The 23,438-nt window shown below is 39.8% G+C and overlaps 1 protein-coding gene across 1 annotated transcript in view; it reads left to right on the top strand.

Annotated features, from left to right (window-relative positions):
* The first annotated feature begins 350 nt into the window (after positions 1-350).
* The window catches only part of LOC134205448 (uncharacterized), a 118,231-nt gene continuing 95,143 nt past the window's right edge, over positions 351-23,438 (top strand). The window contains exon 1 of the mRNA XM_062680691.1: positions 351-1,174. Within this exon, the coding sequence (XP_062536675.1) occupies positions 712-1,174 (463 nt within the window). The 5' untranslated portion in view covers positions 351-711. The remainder of the gene's footprint in view (positions 1,175-23,438) is intronic.

The raw sequence follows: 23,438 nt of genomic DNA, 5'->3' as shown, positions 1-23,438 counted from the left end.
TGAATATATTGCATAATTTTTTATGACTATCATCAGATTCGTATGATAATACTCCTCTGATGAAGAACAAAATTGCATATTATGCCTTCCAATCCAAGCCAATTCCGTATACAATAGTTTCGCATTCGCAGCGCCGCGGGGCAAAGTTTGGGAGTCTTCGCGCTACATTCTGGGTCCCGCAGCGTCGTGTGTCGTGGCCAAGAAATGTGTGTAAACAAACGCTGATTTCCACAGCCCGACCATCATCACCATCATCGTCATCCTCCTCGTCGTCGTCGTCGCCGCGCCGCCCAGCATACCTTCGGTGGTGGTGTATGAACGCAGCTACCCCAACTCAGTCAGCGTAGCAACATTCGGACGTGGTGTTGTGTGTCGGTGGGTCGGTTGGTTGATGGTGTGTTCGATAAAAGCAAAAACAATTTGTGTGTCTACATTCGCAGCGTACATTCGGACGGAATAAGTCGGACGTGCAGAGTGCAGGCAGATGAATGTGCTTAAAGTGCAGCTACTGTTTACATAGTGACCGCCCGCAGTAGGACACAAAGGAAGTGTTAGCACAGCATCTTGCTACAGAGAAACAAAAATCAGAATCACGAAGAAGTGTTTATCATTTTCGTTCAAAGTGTGCTGTCGCGTTAATGAAAGCAGTGTGATTTTGAAAACAGCAAGAATAAAACAAGGAAAAATTTTACCGTTGCACACCCGGAGACGATGTTACTCATTTGCGCGAGTGAAGTTCAGAAGCACAGAAGAGTCAGTAAGAACTTGGCGACACGGAAAACACAACAAATGTTAGTGACCGCTGAATCTCCTCCGCCTTGGACGTTGACCTCGGATCGTCATCAGCCGTCGTCGCGATCGAAGCAGCATCAACGGCAGCAGAATGTAGCGACGGGCAAAACATTTCCGCCCTTGGCTGCGGAAAACGGAATGTCTCCGCCGTCTAATTCGTCGTTGATAGTCAATGGCGACGGCACAGCGAATGGCTTTAGAGGCCGCAACAAATCAACGTCGAAGCGAAATCCAACACCAAGTGCGCAAAACAACCGCCAAAACAGTGCTGACCCCAATAAATCCGAGCAGCGAAAAGTGAGAACGAACAAAAATCAGAAGAAACAAGTTAAGTCCACCAACGAAATGATTTCATCGCGACCATCGTCGACGGGAAAATTAGGTGAGTATCTATTTCACGTTTTCTTTCGATGGTTTCGTAAGCATCCCGGGCATGTGCATAGAAATGCGATAAACGCAGACTGGTTCATGCGTCGTAGCGTAGTCGCGACGCGGACATCGATATCCCACTATCTGTTTACGTTGCATCATGGTCGCTGGAAGCCTTTTATTGAGGGCGTCCTCGTATTCACCTACCTTCGTTCGCTACAAGAACCCTCAAAGAGGGTAATGAGTATATTGTTGATCGGATTGTATTTCCGTCTCGCCACGCAAAGCAGTCAGTGAGGCGTTCAATGATTCGCTTCGCGCGAACTTGAGCGTTTCTCAAAAGCAAATCATGAGTCAGCCAACTCGGTGCTTATGGTCCGTTTACATATGAGCTAGTTCTAGCGGACAATACTAGCGCGAAATTAGCATAATGTAAACAGGAATTGTCATGTGCTAATAGTGTTTACATTATGCTAATATCGAGCTAGTATTGTCGGACAATGCATTGTCCGCTAGAACTAGCCTATATGTAAACGGGCCATTACTGTCGTCGTCGACGTCGTCGTCGTCATCCCCGATGACGAAATCCGAGTGGATGCCCCGCGAAATTCAACTTACCCACACGTCATCGATGATGGTTGGCCGCGCGGAAACACTGCCTGGCACTCACTCTCACCCCCGGTTCGCTGTAGGTACATTGTACTTGATGCTTAGTATGGTGATAGTGGAATCGGCACCTCGATTCATTTTACAGCTCAAAACGCTGTGTGTGTGACGTTTTTCAGCATAAACTTACTAGCCCGACACCTAGCTGAGTCATATGCAAGTGGCATGCCAAAACAAATACAGATAGGGTGGCGTGATATGTTGCAGTTCGGTACCGCCAGCAAAGCATAAACATAATTACATACATCATTAATCGTATGTACCATGAAAGCAATGTATCTGTAGTGAGCGAATATTCAATACAAGATGACAAGTGTAACATAATAAGGTTGCGATTCTACTTCATTCGAATGTCTTTACTGATTTTACAATGCTGAGCCCAAATTGTAGCTATGTTGCATCAGAAACTAGTTGAAGGAAGTTTGAAGCCGTTTCTAAGTATGTAACTTATGGACACGGTATAGACGATTACTTTAATATAAAAATATGCACATCGTACTGAATTTGCCTAATCGATATAAATAAAATATTATTATTTAATTAAATACTTGGATTGAAACGACGCAAATTACCAATAATAATAATAATAAAATTAAATATTTTCAAGCAGATGTAGGCAAGGGTGTAGCCAGAGGGGGGGTGGGCAGGGGTGTGGCGTCGCTTCTCCTAATTTGTGGAAAGATTGAACGGGCACTAAAATGAATTCCTTTAAACATGTGCACTTTACGTTCCAATCATATTCAGATATAAGTGGTTGAAATTTAAAAGATTCCCAAAAACTTATTAGGGTATCCGGGATCCATAATATATGAAAGTTCAAAACAACTCGAAACATTTCGGGCTCAAGAATTCTCCTGGCAATTCTTCTAGTAGCTTCCTTAGGAACTTCTAAATTCCTCCGGAAAGTTATCCACAAATTCCTCTGAAAATCGTTCGAAAATCCTTTTCATGTAATTGTAATTCCTTCTTCTGTAGAAAACCGTCACTAGTTTTTTAGGAAAATCATGAGAAAATTTCTTGAAGATTTCTTTTCTACTCTCCAAGTTTTACTTCTAGACATTTCTTCGGCTATTTTTCCAAAAAAATCTCCGGCATTTCCTTCAGGAATGTATTTGAGAGTATCTTTAAAAATACATACGGAATTTCCTCCCAAAATACCACCAGAAGTTTCTTCAGAAATTTATGACGGAAATCCTCCGAATTCGTCCCATAATTTCACTTGTAAATCTATCAGAAATTCCTTCCGAAATTCTTCTAGGAATTTTTCGGGCATTCCTCCAGGAACTTTTCTCTTAATTCCTCTAGGATATCATCCAGGAATGTTTCCGGGAACACCTCCATAAATTCAATAGCGAAATTCTTTAGGATTTAATTTTGGAATTCTTTTCAGAATCCTTTAAGAATTTTTTTGGAATTACTTCAGAATCCTTTAAGAATATCTCTAGAAATTTTTTTTAGGAATTTATCCAGGTATTCATCCAAGCATTTACCCGCAAAATCTTCCAGATATTTTTCCGGGAATTTCTTCAGGTACGTCTCCAGGAATTTCTTCGGGAATTTTTCCACGAAATTGTCCCAGAGTTCTTTCCGGACTTCACTCGGAATTTACTACAGAATTTCATTCGGAAATTAATTTGAGAGTTCCTCCAAGATATCTTCCAAGAGTTCTTCCAGGAATTTCTTCAGAACAAACCTCCGGGAATTTATCCGGTAATTTCTTCAGCAATTCATCTGGGAATACTTGCAGGATTTCATATGGGAATTTCCTTGCGGGAATTCCTCCGGAAGTGCTTCCTCCGGGAGCTCTTCCAGGAGTTTTTCCAAGAGTTCCGCCGGGAATTCCTCCAGGAACTTCACAGGGAATTTCTGGAGGATGTTTGGCAGGAATTTCACGGGAAATGAGATTTTGGAAATTCCTCTAGAAATTCAACTCGGGGTATTCCACCGGCTGTTCCTCTGAAAATTCCTCCGGGAGATACACCAGTAGTTCTTCCGGGAATTCATTCAGGCTTTCTTTCAGCAATTCATTTAGGCTTTATTTAGGAATTTATCTACAAATTCCTCCAGAAGTTCCTCGGAGAATTTCTCTGGGAGTTTCTCCGGAAATTCCTCCGGGAGGTCCTTTAAGAATTCTTCCAGGAGTTCCTCCTGGAATTCCTACGGAACTTCATATGGGATTTCATCCAGGAGTCCTTACGAGAGTTCCTCCAGAAATTCCTCCAGTATTTCCTCCGGAAATTCTTCCTGTAGTTCGTCAAGAAATTCCTCCAGAAGTTTCACCGGCAGTTCCTCTGAGAATTCCTCTGATAATTTCTCCGGAAATTCCTCCAGAAATTCCTCCGGGAGTTCCCGGAGGAATTCTCGTAGAGACTGCCGAAAGAATTCACCAAGGAATTGCTCCCGTAGGAACTCCCGGAGGTATTTGAGGAAGAATTCCAAGACGACCTCCTGGAGAAACTCGCAGAGAAACTATCGGAAGAACTCCGGAAAGAATTTCTAGCTAAATTTCTGAAAAAAGCCTAAATCATTTCTTTAAAAAAAACCTAAATGATTTCCTGGAAGAGCTACTGTTGTAACTCTCGGAGGAATTCCCAGAGAAACTCCCGGATGAATTGCCAGTAGAACTACCGGAGGAACTCTCGGATGAATTTTCGAAGGAACTCCCGGAGAAAACTCCCGGGAGAATTGTCAAAGGAACCCCCGGAGAAACTGCCATCGAAACTACCAGAAGAATTCTCGGAAAAAATATTGGATAATTCATTTTCTAGCCAAATTTCGTCGAGCTGAAAGCTTAAATTCCATTGCTGATTTCATTTTCAGTATAATTTCTGTATAAGTTTTCGATGGAATTACTGGAGAAATTCTTTGAAATTTTCACAAGAAACTATTCGAAACTTTCGGAAACGGAAAATTTAATGGAATTTACACAAGAAACTCGAAGATTTTTCGCGAAATTCTCAGGATGTTTACTGGCATTTCTGCGGAATGTCCACGGAATATTCTTGAGAATTCCACGGATTGATTTTTCAGAATTTTTTATGAGTAACAGCACAAAAGAATTATCTGAAAAATTCCCTGCAGAACTTATTAAGGAGTTCGTGGAAATTTTCTTGGGGTAAATAATGATGGAACTTTCGGATCAATTCCCGGCGAAATTTATGGTGGAATTCCTGAAGATATTGCCGAAGAAGTTGCTGGAGTTATTTCTAAAGAATCATTGATAGAATTCCGGATAGAATGCCTGACGCAATTGTCGAAGGAATTCCTGGGGAAAGCTTGCATATTGTTTTTTCTGTCTATTTTATAATAAATATTTTAGAGAGGATTTGTTTAGAAATTCAGATGTATGGTTCTAGTTTTCTAAATCTTATGAAAGACTGCATGATTTTTTATAATAATTCTTATAACCGACACAGAGAAACAGACGTCTCACTTAGAACAAAATGCAATCAAAATCATCGCCACGGAAACATTATCGCCCAATGCTAAATGCACTGTGATTGGACAATCGGAAACCAGATGGCGGTAGTGTGCAAACGTCAAACACAAGCAAAATCGATGGAAGCGCCATCGGTGGCCGATCGACCACCTACAAAAAATTGAACCTTCCGTTGAAAAGGTGAACGATGGAACATGTGTTGAGTGAGACGTCTGTTTCTCTGTGTAACCGATTTTATAGTCTTTCTGAATATTAAGTTCATTAATAATTTTCTCACTTTGTTTAAAAATATCTGATGAGCAATATATCAGGCATTTTTAAATCCATTATTTTTGTTAAATGAACGCACAACGCGAACGTTGCATTGTGAGCGTGAATGTGTCATGTTTATTGGCGTTGCGTTTTAGTACAAAACGCTGACTCTAACGCCCAGCGCGACGTGCAACGTACTATTGTGATCCAGCAAAAGATATTTTAGTTACTAGATAAAGATTGTCGCTACTGTTCCCTTTGTTCTGCTGTCCGAAACATGTGTGGTACATACCTGTCAAATCGTATGGATTTTCCTTCTTTGACATTTAGCTCCCCTATCCTCGCCAGCAAAAGATGTTCCGGACAGCGACGATAGCGACAATCTTTATCTAGTAACTAAAATATCTTTTGATCCAGCCTTTACTGCTGTTGTGGATTTGGTTTCAAAGTTTTTGGAACTTTGAAGGAAATAGTGCCAAGCACTAATGTTCATGTGTTTTTTAACTACTGTAAAACTACGATTCAGAAGACCTTAAAAAGATGCCCCCCCCCCTCCCTACTTGAAATTCTGGCTACGCCCATGGATGTAGGGGTCGATCTAGAATGCAAATCAGCATACAACGCTATAAAATGTTTCACTTGATTAATTTAATAATGAGTCACGCATTTAGATCATGGTGTCGAGACAATTGAAACAAACTACAGTAGACGTTCAATAAGACATTTAACTGCATTGCTTTGTAACTGCAATCCGAAAGTTGCTACCAAAATGAATACACCACTAGGTGTTCCAATCTGCCAAATTCACGATTCAGCCATCTTGGATTTTAGTATGGGAGAGCCAGCCGGTTTGTTTATGTTTTGCACCGAAAATGAATTTTTCACCCTCGCCTTCTTCTCGTCCATAAACTTGGCAGATTGAAACACCTAGCTGTGTATTCATCTTGGTTGCTACATTCATCGGACCGATTAATTCTTAAAAGACAGCTGCATTGCGATGCACAATCAAACGCATCTGACGTCAACATGGAAAATTTGCCTTGGAAATTTACAAAAAAAATCCGTTAAATCAGGGAGAAATTAAAAGTGAGATGTCTCACTTCGCACTCGTTATATCTTTTCACTTATCACAGCAAGAAGTAAAAATGAATAGTGAGAAGTGCAAAAAATGAAAAAGAAAAGAAGTAAAAAATGGGAAGGGGAAATGATGAGTGAGCAGTGGGAAGTGGGACGTCATGCTTTGCCTTACTCATTTCTCAAGGTAAGAGTGTAAAGTGGAAAAGAGAGTGTGAGAAGTGAGCTAGTCAGAGTAACTTCTCATTTATCACTCCTTATTTCTTGCTTATTGATGTGATAAGTGAAAAGTGAAATATAATGAGTGAGAAGTGAGACGTTCACTTTTCACTTTTTGCAGTGAGAGTGAGAAATAAGAAATGAGCGAAAAAAATTTAAATGAGAAGTAAGAAGTTAAAAATGAGAAGGGGAAATGATGAGTGAGGAATGGAAAATGGAACGTCTCGCTTCTCATTTCTCAGAATTCAGATAGATTAGTGGCAAAAAAAAAACCAGTTTAATCCACCTAGCGGTGACGATGCCTATCTCGATTCAATCGTTTGGTTTCGTCTTAGTATGAAACACATGAAAATTGCTTACATTACGGCTCTTGCAAACGCTAGGGAAGGAGCGTCCACAAATTACGCAACGCTTTGAGGGGGAAGGGGTGGTTGGCCAAAGTGTGACGATCCATACACAATTTTCAGACGTTTCATACAAAAAGTGTGACATATGGGGGAGGGGGGATGAAAATGCCCAATTTTTGCGTTACGTAATTAATGGATCTTCCCATAACGAATCAACCAAATAAGCATGTATGGTGCAACACACTGTTTTTTCATAACTTTTGAACGCAATGACCGATCGTAATTATATTCAGTAGTGATCAACTAGGGCTTATCCCCCGCCGAATGCAACTTTTTGCGAGAAAATCGGTTTAGAATTACTGCATGAAAAAAAGGCTAATGTTTTTCAGTTTTCGTGTACACACACATACACACGGACTGACAGACATTTGTTCAGTTCGACGAGCTGAGGCGATTGGTATATAACATCATGGGTCTCAGAGACTTCTATAAAAAGTTCGATTTTGGAGTGAAATGATAGCCTTTCGGTACAACTTTGTTGTACGAGAAAGGCAAAAATAGTAAGTAGTGCTTCTCATTTCTCACTTCTCATTATTGAAAATAAAAAAATGCGAAGTGAGAAGTGGAACGTCTCACTTCTCACTTCACATTTTTCATTTAGAAAAATAAGAAGTTAGAAGTCTCATTTCTCACGCTATATTTCGCACTTCACACTCCTCATTGTGAAAAGGGAGAAGGGAGAAGTGAAGAGTGGGAAGTAAGAAATAAGACGTCTCACATCTCATTTCTCATTTATTATGTCTCACTTCTCGCTTCTTACAGCAAGAAGTGAGGGGTGATAAATGAGGAGTTATAAGTGCGACATGGAGAGTGATAAGTGAGAAATGAGAAGGAAGAAATTATGAGTAAGGAATGGAAAGTAGGACGTCTCACTTCTCGCTGTGTGAAATGAGGAGTGAGCAGTACGACGTCTCGCTTCCACTTCTCATTACTCATTTATGACTTCTCACAGTAAAAATTCTTACTCCTATTTTCTTATTCCTTACTTTCGTTTTGAAAACGTCCGTTCGGCCAAATGACATTTTTGGCCATAGGACCTATGCATAGAGCTATGCGCAGTGACTGCCGACGATTTTGAAGCCACTATTTTTAATTTTTTTTAAACCGCGTCGCCTATCAATTTTAGGTGCATCGATGAAGTGTCTACCATATATAAATGGCAAAACATACTTTTGCATATAAACAATAAAGACGGATCCAGACAAAATGAAAACCGAACCGTAAATAACATTTGAATGTTCCATAAAACGCTACCATCAATCCATAAAATAGTTCGGGAGATTCCATAAAGAATATTTTTTCGATCAATAACTAAGCTAAAATTTAGCAATTAATAGGAAAATATGTTCCATTAACATGGTCAAGAAAAACAATACAATTCTTGCTATTTTCCCATGAAGTATGACAAATGATCCATAAATCTTGATCTTGAAAATGATCCATAAAAAGCTATATTTTGATCCATAAAACTTCAAATTTTTTATCGTGATGATGATTCATAATTTTAGTAATATGATCCATAATTTTGGTTGTATGATCCAAAATTCTGGCCATTTTATACATAACTTTGTTCAAATGAGCCATAGTTTTGGTGCTATGATTCATAAATTTTCCCAAATGTTCCATAGATTTTAAAAAATGTTTAAAATTAATATTTGCTTTTTTTCCAAGCATTTCATTTCAGCAGCAGTTTCATTGCCCTTTTTTCCAAGCATTATGGATCACATTTTCAAAATTATGGAACATGAAAACAAAATTATGGATCATATGACCAAAATTTCGGATCATATTACTGAAATTATGGATCATCATCAGGATAAAAATTGCGCAAATTTGAAATTTTATATAATTTTGATGGATCATTTTCTGGATCATAAAATTATTCTTTATGGAATCTCCCAAACTATTTTATGGATGTGTGGTAGCGTTTAATGGCACATTCAGATGGTAAATGGATCGTTTTTCATTTTTTTTAACGTTTTTGCACTTTGAATGGTGCAAAGTAAGGGCTGCCTATATGAATCCATTTTGTCCTAACTTTAAGGAAGAACAGTTATCTAGATATAAATAATGTACCTTCAGAGGATGTTGATCACCGTATTAGTTTGGAATTTTTGTCTTATTTCTTGTGCAAGTTAAATGTACGACCACATTATTATTTGTATATTTCTTCTTTGCTTTACTATGGCGAGACTTACGAATGCTGCGTATGGTTGCGTCATACAAGACAAGTCTAGTCAATAAAAACAAATCAAGAAAAAAGTCATGACTTCAAACCATGAAGGAATAAGATAGGTTTCTTCCCAGCAAGGAATACATCATTGAGGTAAGATACAATAGAGCAAAAAATATTTAGGGATGTCAGCAAAATGAAATTTCCATAAAGAATTAGAAATTTTCTATAACAGATTAGAAAGAAATCAAGGTATAAGCAATAAATAAATATAAATATTTAAAAATTTCCATAAATCATCTAGAATTTTACACAAAACAAAAATAAATTAGCAAAATGTTCCATTGAAAAAAAACACAAAATTTCCATAAATAAATCTATATTAGCAATTAAAAAAACTTTCCTCAAAATCTACATAATAAAAATGAAATGGTCTGTGTTTGTATCCGCATATCTAAAACGGCTGGATGGATTTTCTTCATTCTTTTAGCAGATACCTTCATTATAGTTTCCGACGGGTTTATATAATATTTCCTCATGTAAATATCATGGGCAAAATCATGAAAAACTAAAATTAACATTCGTATAGGAATTTCGCATGAGCAATTCACAACACACACATTTCCGCCTTATGCAGGACAACGTCTGCCGGGTCGACTAGTGATCAATAAAGACTAAAGAGCGGTTACAAAAACAAGAAAATTTCTTTTAAAAAAGCAATAAAATTGATTAAATTTTCCAAGAACAGTAAACGCTTGTAAAGAAAGGGTCATCTGTGGAAAGTTTGATTGATTTTTTCATATTTCTTTATGGAAATTTTAATATTTTTTTATTGCTCTTTATAGATTTTTTCTTTAAAGTTTTTTTTTTTGTGGTAAAAAATTATTTTGAGGAAAATTTGTAATTGTTTATTGTCAATATTGATTTATTTATGGAAATTTTGCATTTCTTTTTTTTAAAGGAGCATTTTGATTTCTTTATGGATTTTTTTCTTTTATAATTAAAATTTTTTCTAGTTTATTTCTGTTTTGTGGAAAATTCTTAATTGTTTATGGAAATTTTGTATTTTTAGCAAAATTTTATATTTATTACTTATACCCTGATTTCTTTATTGGCAAGTAGCAGTTTGAGGAAATCTTTCCTCTAAAAATTCTGGAAAATTCCTTCTTCAAGAAATCTTGTCTATTTTATTTTAATTGATAGGATTTCTGGGATACTTCACCAGCAATTCCTTGAGCCCGATTTTTGGTGAATTAAACTCCCAAGAATTTGAAAAATAATTTTGGGGAAATCTTTCTTTACCATTCGAGCATGCGCGCTGTTGTGTTTTGTACAACACTAACGAAAAAACATCGCCTGCGGTAGAAAACACGAACGAAGCAATAGCGATCCAGAACCGCGGGCGTGCCAAATGATTAATAATTCCGTGAAATTGCTCTATCTTCTCCAGCTATTCTACATAATTTCTCCACCAGTAATTCTGAGTAATTTCTTTTTCTTAAATTCTGAGTAAAACTTCTCCTAGGAGTTTTCGAAATTCCTTATATAGGAACTGTGAAGAATTCAAAAATTCAGGGTTATTCCTTCTCTAGAAACTCTGGGGAATTCTTTTTTAGGATTCTAGGGAATTCAGGTTCCCATTCTAAAGATTTGTTTTTCTAGAATTCTGTTTTTACGTAGTTTGAATCTTTAACAGGTTCTCAAATTAAATTTCAAATATGTCAAAAACCAGTCAACTGGTGCTCCATCCGTTGATTACAAACCCAATACTTTCGTTTGCAAAGAACTAAAATCTGAGAAATTCTCGATCCATGAATTCTCGGAAACTCATATTGCAAATTTTGCATAGTCTTTGCACCTAAATATTGTCTCACCGGAATATGTTTCCATCATTTTCTCCATATGTAAAAGACATCTCAACTGAAAGGAAATACTTCTAGGAATGTGCGCAGGGTTCGTAATGCTCACTCAATCGCAGGAGCACATTATGTTTCTTTCACGAAAATTTTCGGGGAGAAATCGCTGTTCGGGAAAGAAAAACAGCCTGGAGCAAGATGAATACACAGCTAGGTGTTTCAATCTGCCCAGTTTATGGACGAGAAGAAGGCGGGGGTGAAAAATTCATTTTCGGTGCAAAACATAAACAAACCGGCTGGCTCTTCCATACCAAAATCCAAGATGGCTGAATCGTGAATTCGGCAGATTGGAACACCTAGTGGTGTATTCATCTTGGCCTGGAGAGTGATAACCATTTTTCGCTCACTTCGATTGCTGTCAAACGTTGGTTTGCTCTTTTTGCATTCATATTTTTTTTGTCTTTATTTAGGAGACTTGCAGCCCGAGGCTGGCTCGTCTCCGAGTTTGCATTCATATTCAAGTCTTTTCGTGGCATCAAAAATGCAAATGGTAGTAACTTATGTGGACCAAATAACCCAATGCTTTCATACAGATAGCGTGATGGTGTGACTAGAAGAAGCGCATCCTCACAGCTATTATTGTTAAGATGTTGATATTTATATTAGGAACGACCAGGGTAGATAACGAAAAATCCCTCTGTTTTGGCTTTTCTGGTCATAGAATTTATAAAGCGGAGTGATTCTACAACATCCGACGTTTCGACCCTTGGTTCGGGCCTTCTTCAGGGAGGTTGGAGGCCCAAACCAAGGGTCGAAACGTCGGATGTTGTAGAATCACTCCGCTTTATAAATTCTATGAGCAGAAAAGCCAAAACAGAGGGATTTTTCGTTAAGATTTTGGGTTCGAATCCCGGCGTAACCATACAATTTGGTAATTGTTCCACGATAATTCTCGCGAAAAGTGAGTGAGAGGGAAAGTGATGGAACGAAAAAGGATTTTTATCTAATAGGCAAGATTTTCGTTTATCTTCCAGTTCTAGAGAAAAATTGGTAGATGAAAGACGATCCTCAACATAACCAACGAAAAAAAGATTCTCCCTTGGCCCGAAAATCGTTTGCTTTGGTCTCATTGAAACGAAAAGTCGAAACCCTGACTGTGAGAAAGAGTGTAAGAACGATGTTTTGATTGCGCTTTTACTAATATCTATGCGTTGTTTAGACACGTTGAAAAATTGGCACGGTATTCAATTCTTCGATAAAATAAAAAGCAATACTCCATGAACTCTGGGTCATCTCCAAAATTCTGCAGAATCTCTCCCCCGTAATCTGAAGAAGTGACGTATACGCCATTTTCCAAAAATGGTGTTAACGAGTACTACTCATCGAGCTCTTTAACAGAAAAATGGAAAACATGCATGTTGTAAAATGACGATTACGTCACTTTTTCAGATTACGGCAGCAGTGGTTATGAGCATTTATCCCTTCTGGGATTATGGGGAGTTCTTTCTCCAACAATTCTAGATAAGCTCAGTCCCCTTCCTTTCCGGCATTCTTTCTCTTTAATTTTCAGGAAATCCTCCCCAAGGTATTTAAAAAATAACAAACTTCTCTAGGAACGGTAGCTCGTTTTCCAAAAATTCTGGATTATTTATCCTCAGAATTCTTGATAATATTCACAAAAACTCTGGAGAATATCGATTCAAAGATTTATTTCTACAGGAATGTTCAGTACTTTAGGGAATTCTTTCTCCGTGGATCCTGGGAATCGCGCACCCCGAGCCAGATATTCTGAACAAATTCTCAGAATAATTCTTCAGAAGTCTCGAAGGAATTTTCCTAATTACTGTAGGATCCCTGGATCGTTCAATGGGATCTTCTGGAGAGTTTATTTATTATTGGAACAAATAACTTAAAACCCCCAATTTGAGGCTATTAATACACTTGAGTGCGCATTAGTAGTGAGTTGATAATGAGAAGTACTTACTTGATTACCAATCATCAAGAAAGGTATGGAAGTTTGTGCAACTTCGCTACCAACGCTCCAATATATTTGAATTTGATCAACGTTGCCCTCGCCCCCGTTTACCGAAATCTAGATCAAACTGGTTTGATTTTTATCAACCTAGCCGGTAACTATCAAACGATTGACCGAACAACTTTGCTCACGGTCAAACAAAGCATGAATTGAAGCATTTTCTTTGGGGCGGAGGCAATGTTACCCCATACAACATTATTTGACAGATCGACCGATTTCGTCGAAAACATATCGACCGTTTGTTGCACAGGCTTTTAAGAGAGTTCAGCATAGGTATCCACTGATTTTCCGTTAGACTACGAAGGCTAATTGTACATTGGTCGACTTCAATCGACTTATTAGACTAATTTTTATTGTGTCGATAGATAGGTGCCAATCATTAGAAGTCTAGCAATCAACCAATTTAGTTGGTCGGACTATTGGCTGATCCCTATGGTAAACTCTCAAAAGCGTTTGTGCAACAAACGGTCGACGCAATCAGCTGATTCGACCAAAACATGTTTTATGGAGCGGTCCAACATACACATACGTTACATAACTAGTAGACCTCACGGGTCCCATACTCGATAATAGAAATATTGCTTCCTTTGAGTTGACACTCTCTCTTGTTTCATATGATCTATTTCAATATATTGTTTTTTTTTTAATTTTAAACCTTTTGATTTTTCCTATAATGGATACCTCATGTTTACTCATTAAAAAATTGTAACATCAGATAAAATTTGATAGAGAATTCTCGTTTAACTTTTCAAAACGACCTAAGTAACATTTTTTCCACGAATTAATTTGAATACAGCAATCAACAGACCAATATGCAAACTTTTGATTGCAAAACTCAAATTAATGCATGCAAAATATTACTTAGCTCCTTTCGAAAAGTTAAGCAAGAATTTATTTATGCTCTTGATATATGATTGTTCGTTTGATACGTTACTTGTACTATAAGATGTTCTAATGCAAGCGTAGCCTAGCCATGCTACATATTTGCGAAATAAATCATGATGGTAATGCTACACCCTTTTGCTAACAAAAGCTGAACATGGACATGTTTCCTTCACATTCTCCGACGGAAAACCACTCTCGTATGACAATTAAAAGTATGTACTACACACAATGGAAGCACTAACTGTGCGTCAACCTGAAAAAAAAACACTGAACTCCGGCAGGCAGACCTCCGCCAGCTCGATCGGTTGCGTTCCGTTATCCTAGATATTTCTCATTATTCTGCTAGAAATGATACAACCAATGCCACCGGTGTGTGCCACCATGCCTTGATGCAAGAGTGGCAAGAAATCTTGTTCGAGCCACACACAACTAGTAGAAGAGTGCGTTGTACTTTGCCTTGAGCTTTGTACTCCGCGGCATTTGTTCTTCTCAGTTTCTTGGCGGTTACCACACATGGTTGCCACTTGTTAGCTGCTGGCTGGGGTCTTACTCTAATAATGCTCCAATCGTCGTCAGCCACTGATTGAGTGATGGAGGGTGGCAATCATGGGCGCATCGAGGGGGAAAATCGACTCATTTCACACTCAAACCTACGCAAAAAAAATGGGTAGCGAATGGCGTGGCCCACTGAGCTAGACAAATAATGTTTGAGGGGATTTGGGATATGGTAATTACTTTTAATTATGCTTTTCATTACAGTCAAATTTGTTGTTGAACAACAGCACCAATATGCCACTGCAGAGTTGTTCAACTTTGAGGATATTTGTTCACAATAAAAAATATAAAGAATGGTCATTCAATCTATTCAAGAAATGAGATGCAAAACGTTTAGTGTTTCTCATTCACAAACGACACTAAAGGAGTTTAGTGCCATTCGAAACCTGGTAAGCAATAATCAAACTTTCACTTCAGGAGAATGGTGCACTTCTTATGCACCACGTAACACTATTTTATCTCACCGTAATGCCCCACCTTTTTCGAAGCACTCGTTTCACCTGTTACCTATAGGTTTGCTTCTGGTTGCCATATTATTGCCGTTGCCGGCTGCAATATTTATATTGTATATGTTATTATTCATATACACACATTATTATTTCGCAAAATATATCGAGGCAACAACGGTTCAGTCGCTTCAGACAGCTCCCACCGCCAAGCAGCTCAAACGATGTTACGGTGGGGTTCGTTCCACTAACCGCCCCGGTGCGGCAGTGGTTTCAGTTCAGTTGCGCTACTTTAGGCATGACTCATCGATCCATTCCTTCTCCGAGCAATGGCCGATTTAATTCCAAACTCTGGTCTTACGGGATATGAGGCACCTTGTCGAGACCAGTCATCTGTCGTCGGTGGCGTCGAGTCATCGGGTCTCCCACTACAGGCTGACTGGGTGATGTAAGTAAGGGGTTATATCAGATCGAAATACCATCGCTGCTGCCGGGGTCACACGATGCGATGTAAAGAACAGCGGGTACATCCTCGAGCGGGTCCGAACGTGACTTAGTGCGGTTTCTGGGTACCGAGGTAAAGTGACAGCATATGATATTTCGATGCACTTGAATGGCCATAAATGAGCAGTTCAGGATCGTGCGAATACATTAATAAACACCGGGCCAAATACGTAACGTCAATTGGCAGTCAACGGTAGCTAAATTAGGAACATAATATATCATACGATCACTGGACGGATGAGCGATCCGCAAAACGACAAATCATTCTGGGTGATGGTTGGCCAACTGCTGTAAGCGTTAAATGGCTCTGTAAGCTATTTGTCAAATCTGTCACTTGGACATTAAGGCCCAAGAACATTTATCATACAATTATGAGCAGTACTTCTCAATCTGTTACACGATGTAATCACTCGGTGCACCATGGTTTAACTTTTAACAAAAGGTACCTTGTGAAATAAAACCACATTTTTATGATCATTTTTGATTATTTTTATGTCAAATTCAAATCATTTTAAAAATAAAGCTTCCAATACAACATTGTGTCTATGATTGTATGTTAATTATCGATTTAAGGTTTAGATGGTAAAGAATCAATAGGATGAGATCACCCAGCGCCGGGAACAACCTCTCAAAACGATACTTACGGAGGTCCCTCCACCATATTATGTAATACTAAAGGAAGCTATTGAAAAGTCCTTTACCTGCATGGAATACTAGATCCTCATGTTATGAACTTGATCAAAATGAAATGCTAAAAATTTTCGCCTTACTTTATAATCAATCGAATGAAATCTGGTTATGTGGAGATGGTCAATATTAGCCATATTTTTAATAACGATCACGATTTGTTAGATATATAAATCAATTTTTGTATTTAGTAGCTGTTTCCCACATGAGATTTGTCATGTGACCAAATAGCCATTTTTTACACATGTTTTGTTAAAGTTATTTCAATTCAATTGTTTCTACTTGTTAAGGCATCAAGAAGCCACAGAAATAAGCAAAAATTGAAAAAGGTGGGAATTTGGAGTAGCATATAAGAAATTTAGCTGGAGAGGCTAATAAGCTATACTAACACATTTTTGAATATCCCCAACTTAAAGCAAGTGAAAAATATTACTATTTTAAATTATGTCCTTACACCAAATATAATAATATTGCGATAATTGCAAAAATTACACAAATTTTACAATTTTTGTAAATTTGATTACATTAAAAAAAAAATATTTTAAAACTCAAATATCAAAATAGGGTCATGGTATGATTTCTAGCATATTATTTCGAAATGTTATACTGCATACTGAATCATACGTTTAAGCACCCCTAGGAATGTCTCTTCACTACATTGCTTGCCTTTTGTGACACCGCGGCGCTACTGCGCTGTCTCTTCAAATCAGCCAGAGTGGACTATATTGGTAATAGAGTATATTTGCTTACACATGTAACAGAAAGTTGGTCATATTTGAACATGATGCAACAGTCTCCTACTAGGAAACACTGTTATGAAACATGAAAATTTTCACTATAATTCTTGTTATATTCTTGTTATATTCTTGTTATACTCAACGTATCCCCGGGCCGTGGCCAATCTACGTTGTATGACATTAGGCAATACGTTTACACTGCTGGCTTAAATTTTCAACGTGACGAATCATTTATAGAACTCATGAAATCAATGTGAACTCGACTCGTGGAAAACTTATTCCAGGTTATCCGAGGCTTGTGATAGACCCTTTATCACAACGGACCTTTCCATCCACTGACTGGTAGGCTCGAGTGTCCCGTCTTCTGCTTCAGACCCATAAGGGGTCCGAAACAGTTCAGTTTCAGGGTAGTAAAATTGTGAGATGATAGAAGATAGATGAGAGTATGGAGCGGCTTGTTGACCGCTTCCGGCTCTAGCGACTGCTATGGAACCTTTTTATTAGATAAATGTTTGTAGAGATAGAAACGGTTGTGTTTATGTTCATAATAGACAGTGTTTAGATGTTTAGACAGTTCGGGATCGCTACGATAGAGTTTATTATAGCTTAGATGATTTATACTTATGGTAAAAGAGAAATGATTGAAATCCGTTTTCTGGTGATTGTCGCTTCTTGTATGTAGATTCGTATGTAGATTGATATGATAGAGGTACGTGCAGTTTGGAAATAGTGTGATCACGTTGGTTTAAGTTTGGAAACATAAAATAGAAAAGGAGGGAGCAGAAGGGGTGGGGGAACAAATACCTAACCATTTGACACAGAAAGATTAAAATAATTAAACTGAATTAAAATAAATCAATTAAATTTTACAATTTTGGTCGAACTTGAGTTAAAAATGTGTTCCAAGCGTGCCCACCGAATTAAGTATATTACGAGTACTGATAACCTATGCTACTAAATAAAGCTCGTGATTAAAAATGGAGGGTTGGCTCATCAAATATAATATTATTCTAGATATTCTCTTAAGTATGAAAACTGAATCCTAACTATCCCGAAACTGCTTTCACCATGCTGCCGCCCAGAGCACAGCCACCTCTGCCACTCATATGCAATGTCCCTCCCACCGCCTTGACAGCCTCCAGAAGTATCTACCAAAATATTTGAGAACTAGAATGAATTATTAACATGTCCCGCCATTACATAAAATGATTTGTTCAAGCAAAGGCGTTATAGATGCGGGAATGACATCGCCATAAACGACACGGGACAACCATGCCCCACACGACAGTGCAACATTGCACCGAATCGGGGACCTCCTAAACTTTTCTATGCAACGCAGAGTTTTACCCTCTCTTGCGTTATGTGATGTTGAAAATAAGCTCCTAATCATTTGATGGCAAAAATAAAAATAAAATAAAAAAATCAAGCAAAATTAAAATATTCTAGCTAAATTTTACTATTTTGGTCGAGCATGGGTCAGCCGCCTGACACGCGTTGAAAACTATGTTCCATGCGTGCCCGCACATAAAATAATAACGCGTGCTAATCACTAATGATACTAAAAGATTTAAATGGAATTAGGAATTGCACGACGCTTATCATTTTAGCACCGCCAGGGGGAACTTGGCCGGTACCCACTGCACTTTTCTTTCCCTTAGCACAAACAATTAACCATCATTTGTGATATTTAAACGGAATATTATTGGGAATTCTGAAAAGGCAGACAATCAATGCAGTTAGATTGCCAGGTAATACGTGCACATCGTAGCACTGGTGATGCATCACAATCGTATATATACAGGAGTATATGCACTATATGATGACATTGACCGGAAGATTAGATAAGCATTTCCCCCCATGAAAATTTTCACTATAATTCATTACCAAAATATATCGTTGAAAAACGTGTTCAAATGATTAAAGATTTAGTTGTATGAATCATCTTTTATCATATTTTGTGTTTATGGTATAATACAGGTAGGTATAATTCGCATAGTTCGAGAGTTTTTCGTTAAATGGCTTGTAAGACCAGCACTGGGGTATCTCCCCCTCATTAAAAATTAATGCACACCTGTGACTAATGGATATATTTTTAATGCTTTGAATTATGACTAGAAATTAGATGGCACGCTGATTCAAATTCATGAATCACATCACAACCAATTTTGTGTAGGTGTTCTAAAATTAAAAGATTGATACAGTAGATATTACGAGGGATGGGTATGATTAGCCTATGGAATTAACGATGATTTATTTTCAGAGATCGAATAAGAAAATTACTCATCTGCCCAGCAACAACTCCTATCATCACCTCCCCGTGGTGCCGGCCCGGTTACGAGTAGCCCCAATGCTACAATGCGACACGCCGTTAAATTATGGAGAAAAAAATATTTCTTCAACGATGCCGGCTTGATAACTTCCCACGAACTCATTCACTAATGGTGACAGACGTCGGAAGATGATCTGGGATATCACTTTGTAGGTGGCATTAAGGTCTGAGGGAAGGGTTTTCCGTTAAAAAAGCACGTGGTAGCACTCTCTGAGAGAGAAAATTGCCTAATTTAGCCCGCCAGAATGACGCTGTCAGTGTCGCCAAAATTATTTCATCATTATGCAGTTTGCAATTGCTTAAGAATTTGCCGTAAACGGAGAACAAAAGGAATTGGTGACAATGGGGAAGAAATGTATCACTTATGCAGTGGTTCGGCGAGAGAACAGCAACAGTGCCGACCAATCACGCAATGAGAAAACCAAAATAAACAAACGCCAACTGGTTTTGGAAAATGAAAACATATCGCGAGAGGATTTCTGTACAAGGTTTCCACACAAGCTTTGAAAAGTACTTGGGTGATAACAGTGCTGTTAGTGTAAATAAGTCAAATAAGACAAATAAGACAAATGAGACAAATATGATAGATAAGACAAAGAAAAAAAATAAAGTGAGTTCCTCCGGAAGTTCCTCCGGGAATTCCTCCGGAAGTTCATCCGGGAATTCCTCCGGAAAATCCTTCGAACGTTCCTCCGGGTAGAAGTTCCTCCAGGAATTCCTCCGGAAGTTCCTCCGGGAACTCCTCCGGAAGTTCCTCCGGGAATTCCTCCGGAAGTTCCTCCGGGAACTCCTCCGGAAGTTCCTCTGGGAATTCCTCCAGAAGTTCCTCTGGGAATTCCTCCGGAAGTTCCTCCGGGAATTCCTCCGGAAGTTCCTCCAAGAACCGGAGGAACTTCCGGAGGAATTCCTGGAGGAACTTCCGGAGGAATTCCTGGAGGAACTTCCGGAGGAATTCCTGGAGCAACTTCTGGAGGAATTCCCAGAGGAATTCCCGGAGGAACTTCCGGAGGAGTTCCCGGAGGAACTTCCGAAGGAATTCTCGGAGGAACTTCCGGAGGAACTCCCGGAGGAATTCCTGGAGGAACTTCCGGAGGAATTCCTGGAGGAACTTCCGGAGGAATTCCTGGAGGAACTTCCGGAGGAATTCCTGGAGGAACTTCCGGAGGAATTCCTGGAGGAACTTCCGGAGGAATTCCTGGAGGAACTTCCGGAGGAATTCCTGGAGGAACTTCCGGAGGAATTCCTGGAGGAACTTCCGGAGGAATTCCTGGAGGAACTTCCGGAGAAATTCCTGGAGGAACTTCCGGAGGAATTCCTGGACGAACTTCCGGAGAAATTCCTGGAGGAACTTCCGGAGGAATTCCTGGAGGAACTTCCGGAGGAATTCCTGGAGGAACTTCCGGAGGAACTTCCGGAGGAATTCCTGGAGGAACTTCCGGAGGAATTCCTGGAGGAACTTCCGGAGGAATTCCTGGAGGAACTTCCGGAGGAATTCCTGGAGGAACTTCCGGAGGAATTCCTGGAGGAACTTCCGGAGGAATTCCTGGAGGAACTTCCGGAGGAATTCCTGGAGGAACTTCCGGAGGAATTCCTGGAGGAACTTCGGAGGAATTCCTGGAGGAACTTCCGGAGGAATTCCTGGAGGAACTTCCGGAGGAATTCCTGGAGGAACTTCCGGAGGAATTCCTGGAGGAACTTCCGGAGGAATTCCTGGAGGAACTTCCGGAGGAATTCCTGGAGGAACTTCGGAGGAATTCCTGGAGGAACTTCCGGAGGAATTCCTGGAGGAACTTCCGAGGAATTCCTGGAGGAACTTCCGGAGGAATTCCTGGAGGAACTTCCGGAGGAATTCCTGGAGGAACTTCGGAGGAATTCCTGGAGGAACTTCCGGAGGAATTCCTGGAGGAACTTCCGGAGGAATTCCTGGAGGAACTTCCGGAGGAATTCCTGGAGGAACTTCCGGAGGAATTCCTGGAGGAACTTCCGGAGGAATTCCTGGAGGAACTTCGGAGGAATTCCTGGAGGAACTTCCGGAGGAATTCCTGGAGGAACTTCCGGAGGATTCCCTGGAGGAACTTCGGAGGAATTCCTGGAGGAACTTCCGGAGGAATTCCTAGAGGAACTTCCGGAGGAATTCCTGGAGGAACTTCCGGAGGAATTCCTGGAGGAACTTCCGGAGGAATTCCTGGAGAAACTTCCGGAGGAATTCCTGGAGGAACTTCCGGAGGAATTCCTGGAGGAACTTCCGGAGGAATTCTTGGAGGAACTTCCGGAGGAATTCCTGGAGGAACTTGCGGAGGAATTCCTGGAGGAGCTTCCGGGGGAATACCTGGAGAAACTTCCGGAGGAATTCCTGTAGGAACTTCCGGAGGAATTCCTGTAGGAACTTCCGGAGGAATTCCTGTAGGAACTTCCGGAGGAATTCCTGGAGGAACGTCCGGAGGAATTCTTGAAGGAACTTGTAACTTGTAACTTCCGGAGGAATTCCTGGAGTATCTTCTTGTCTTATTTACCATCAATTATTTATATTGTCCCATTCCTACATTTATTTTCTATTTATTTATTTGGTATGTCCGTGTTTACAAATGGGAATACGCTTTTTTCAAGTGTCACGCTACATACAAAGTTGACGGACTTTCTATCGCTCTCATCGCTCCTTTCCTGCCGTGCGCCATAAGAAAATATGTTGTTGACTACTCTCCCAAAATGGTAATTTTAGTATGGAATTTGGAAAACTTGGTTGAAATAAAAAGAGCTTCCTGCAAAATTTATTGCGGTCACATATACTTTTTATTACATCAAAATGATCGTTGAAAAATTTCAAAACTTTTGTCAGTTGGGTTTTGCGAAATTCGGTTTCTTTATGCGTCAAATCATCGGAGAGAGGTACTGAGAAGCGAAAATTTTAGTTGTACAATAGTTTAGTATTTAGAGCTTAATTCAAATTTGGGAAATAGTTGGTTCACAAAATTTTCTAGGAACATTTCTTGATAAATTCCAAAGAGATTGTCAGTTCCCAATTCCGAGTTATAGACATTTTAGTATGAAAACAGCGCTCTACCGCGAAAGAGCTTCCCTCAGACCTTAAGGATGGTGATCGCTCCGGTAGCTGCTCAGTTTCCCAGATTCTGACTATCAGTTTGTGCAGGCAAGTGGCAAGCTTTTCCGGGCCCATCTTGATGAGCTCAGCTCCGATACCATCCTTACCAGCTGCTTTATTGGTCTGTAGCTGTTGGATGGCATCCTTAACTTCCCTCAAGGTGGGGGCTGGTTGGCTTCCATCGTCCGCTGAACTGACGTAGTCATCTCCTCCGCTGCCTTGACTTTCACTGCCTGCACTCTCAGCGCCATTCAAATGTTCTTCGTAGTGCTGCTTCCACCTTTCGATCACCACACGTTCGTCCGTCAAGTTGCTCCCATCCTTATCTCTGCACATTTCGGCTCGCATGACGAAGCCTTTGCGGGATGCGTTGAGCTTCTGATAGAACTTGCGTGTTTCTTGAGAACGGCACAGCTGTTCCATCTCCTCGCACTTCGCTTCTTCCAGGCGGCGTTTCTTCTCCTGAAAAATGTGGGTCTTCTGTTTATAACGTTCCACATTCTGCCGGGTATCTTGCTGCAGCGCGACCGTCCGCGCTGCGTCCTTCTCCTCCAGAATCTGTCTGCACTCTTCGTCGAACCAATCGTTCCGTCGACTTCGTCCCATATACGTTGTTCTCCGCTGCGTCGTTAATGACTGTTTTAACTGTATTCCAGCAGTTCACAAGAGGGGCCCCATCGAGCTTACCCTCTTCCGGCAACGCTGCCTCGAGATGCTGCGCGTATGCAGTGGTTGACATCAGGTTGTTTCAGTCGCTCTAGGTCGTACCGCGGCGGTCGTCGGTACCGAACATTGTTGATGACGGATAGTTTTGGGCGCAGTTTAACCATCACCAGATAGTGGTCAGAGTCATGTTATGTTAGCGCCACGATATGTCCTGACGTCGATAATGTCGAAGAAGTGCCGTCCATCA

The sequence above is a fragment of the Armigeres subalbatus genome, chromosome 1, assembly GCF_024139115.2.
Source record: "Armigeres subalbatus isolate Guangzhou_Male chromosome 1, GZ_Asu_2, whole genome shotgun sequence".
Taxonomy (NCBI): Eukaryota; Metazoa; Arthropoda; class Insecta; order Diptera; family Culicidae; genus Armigeres; species Armigeres subalbatus.
The sequence above is the reverse complement of the archived record's forward strand: the minus strand, read 5'-3'. Positions and strand labels throughout refer to the sequence as shown.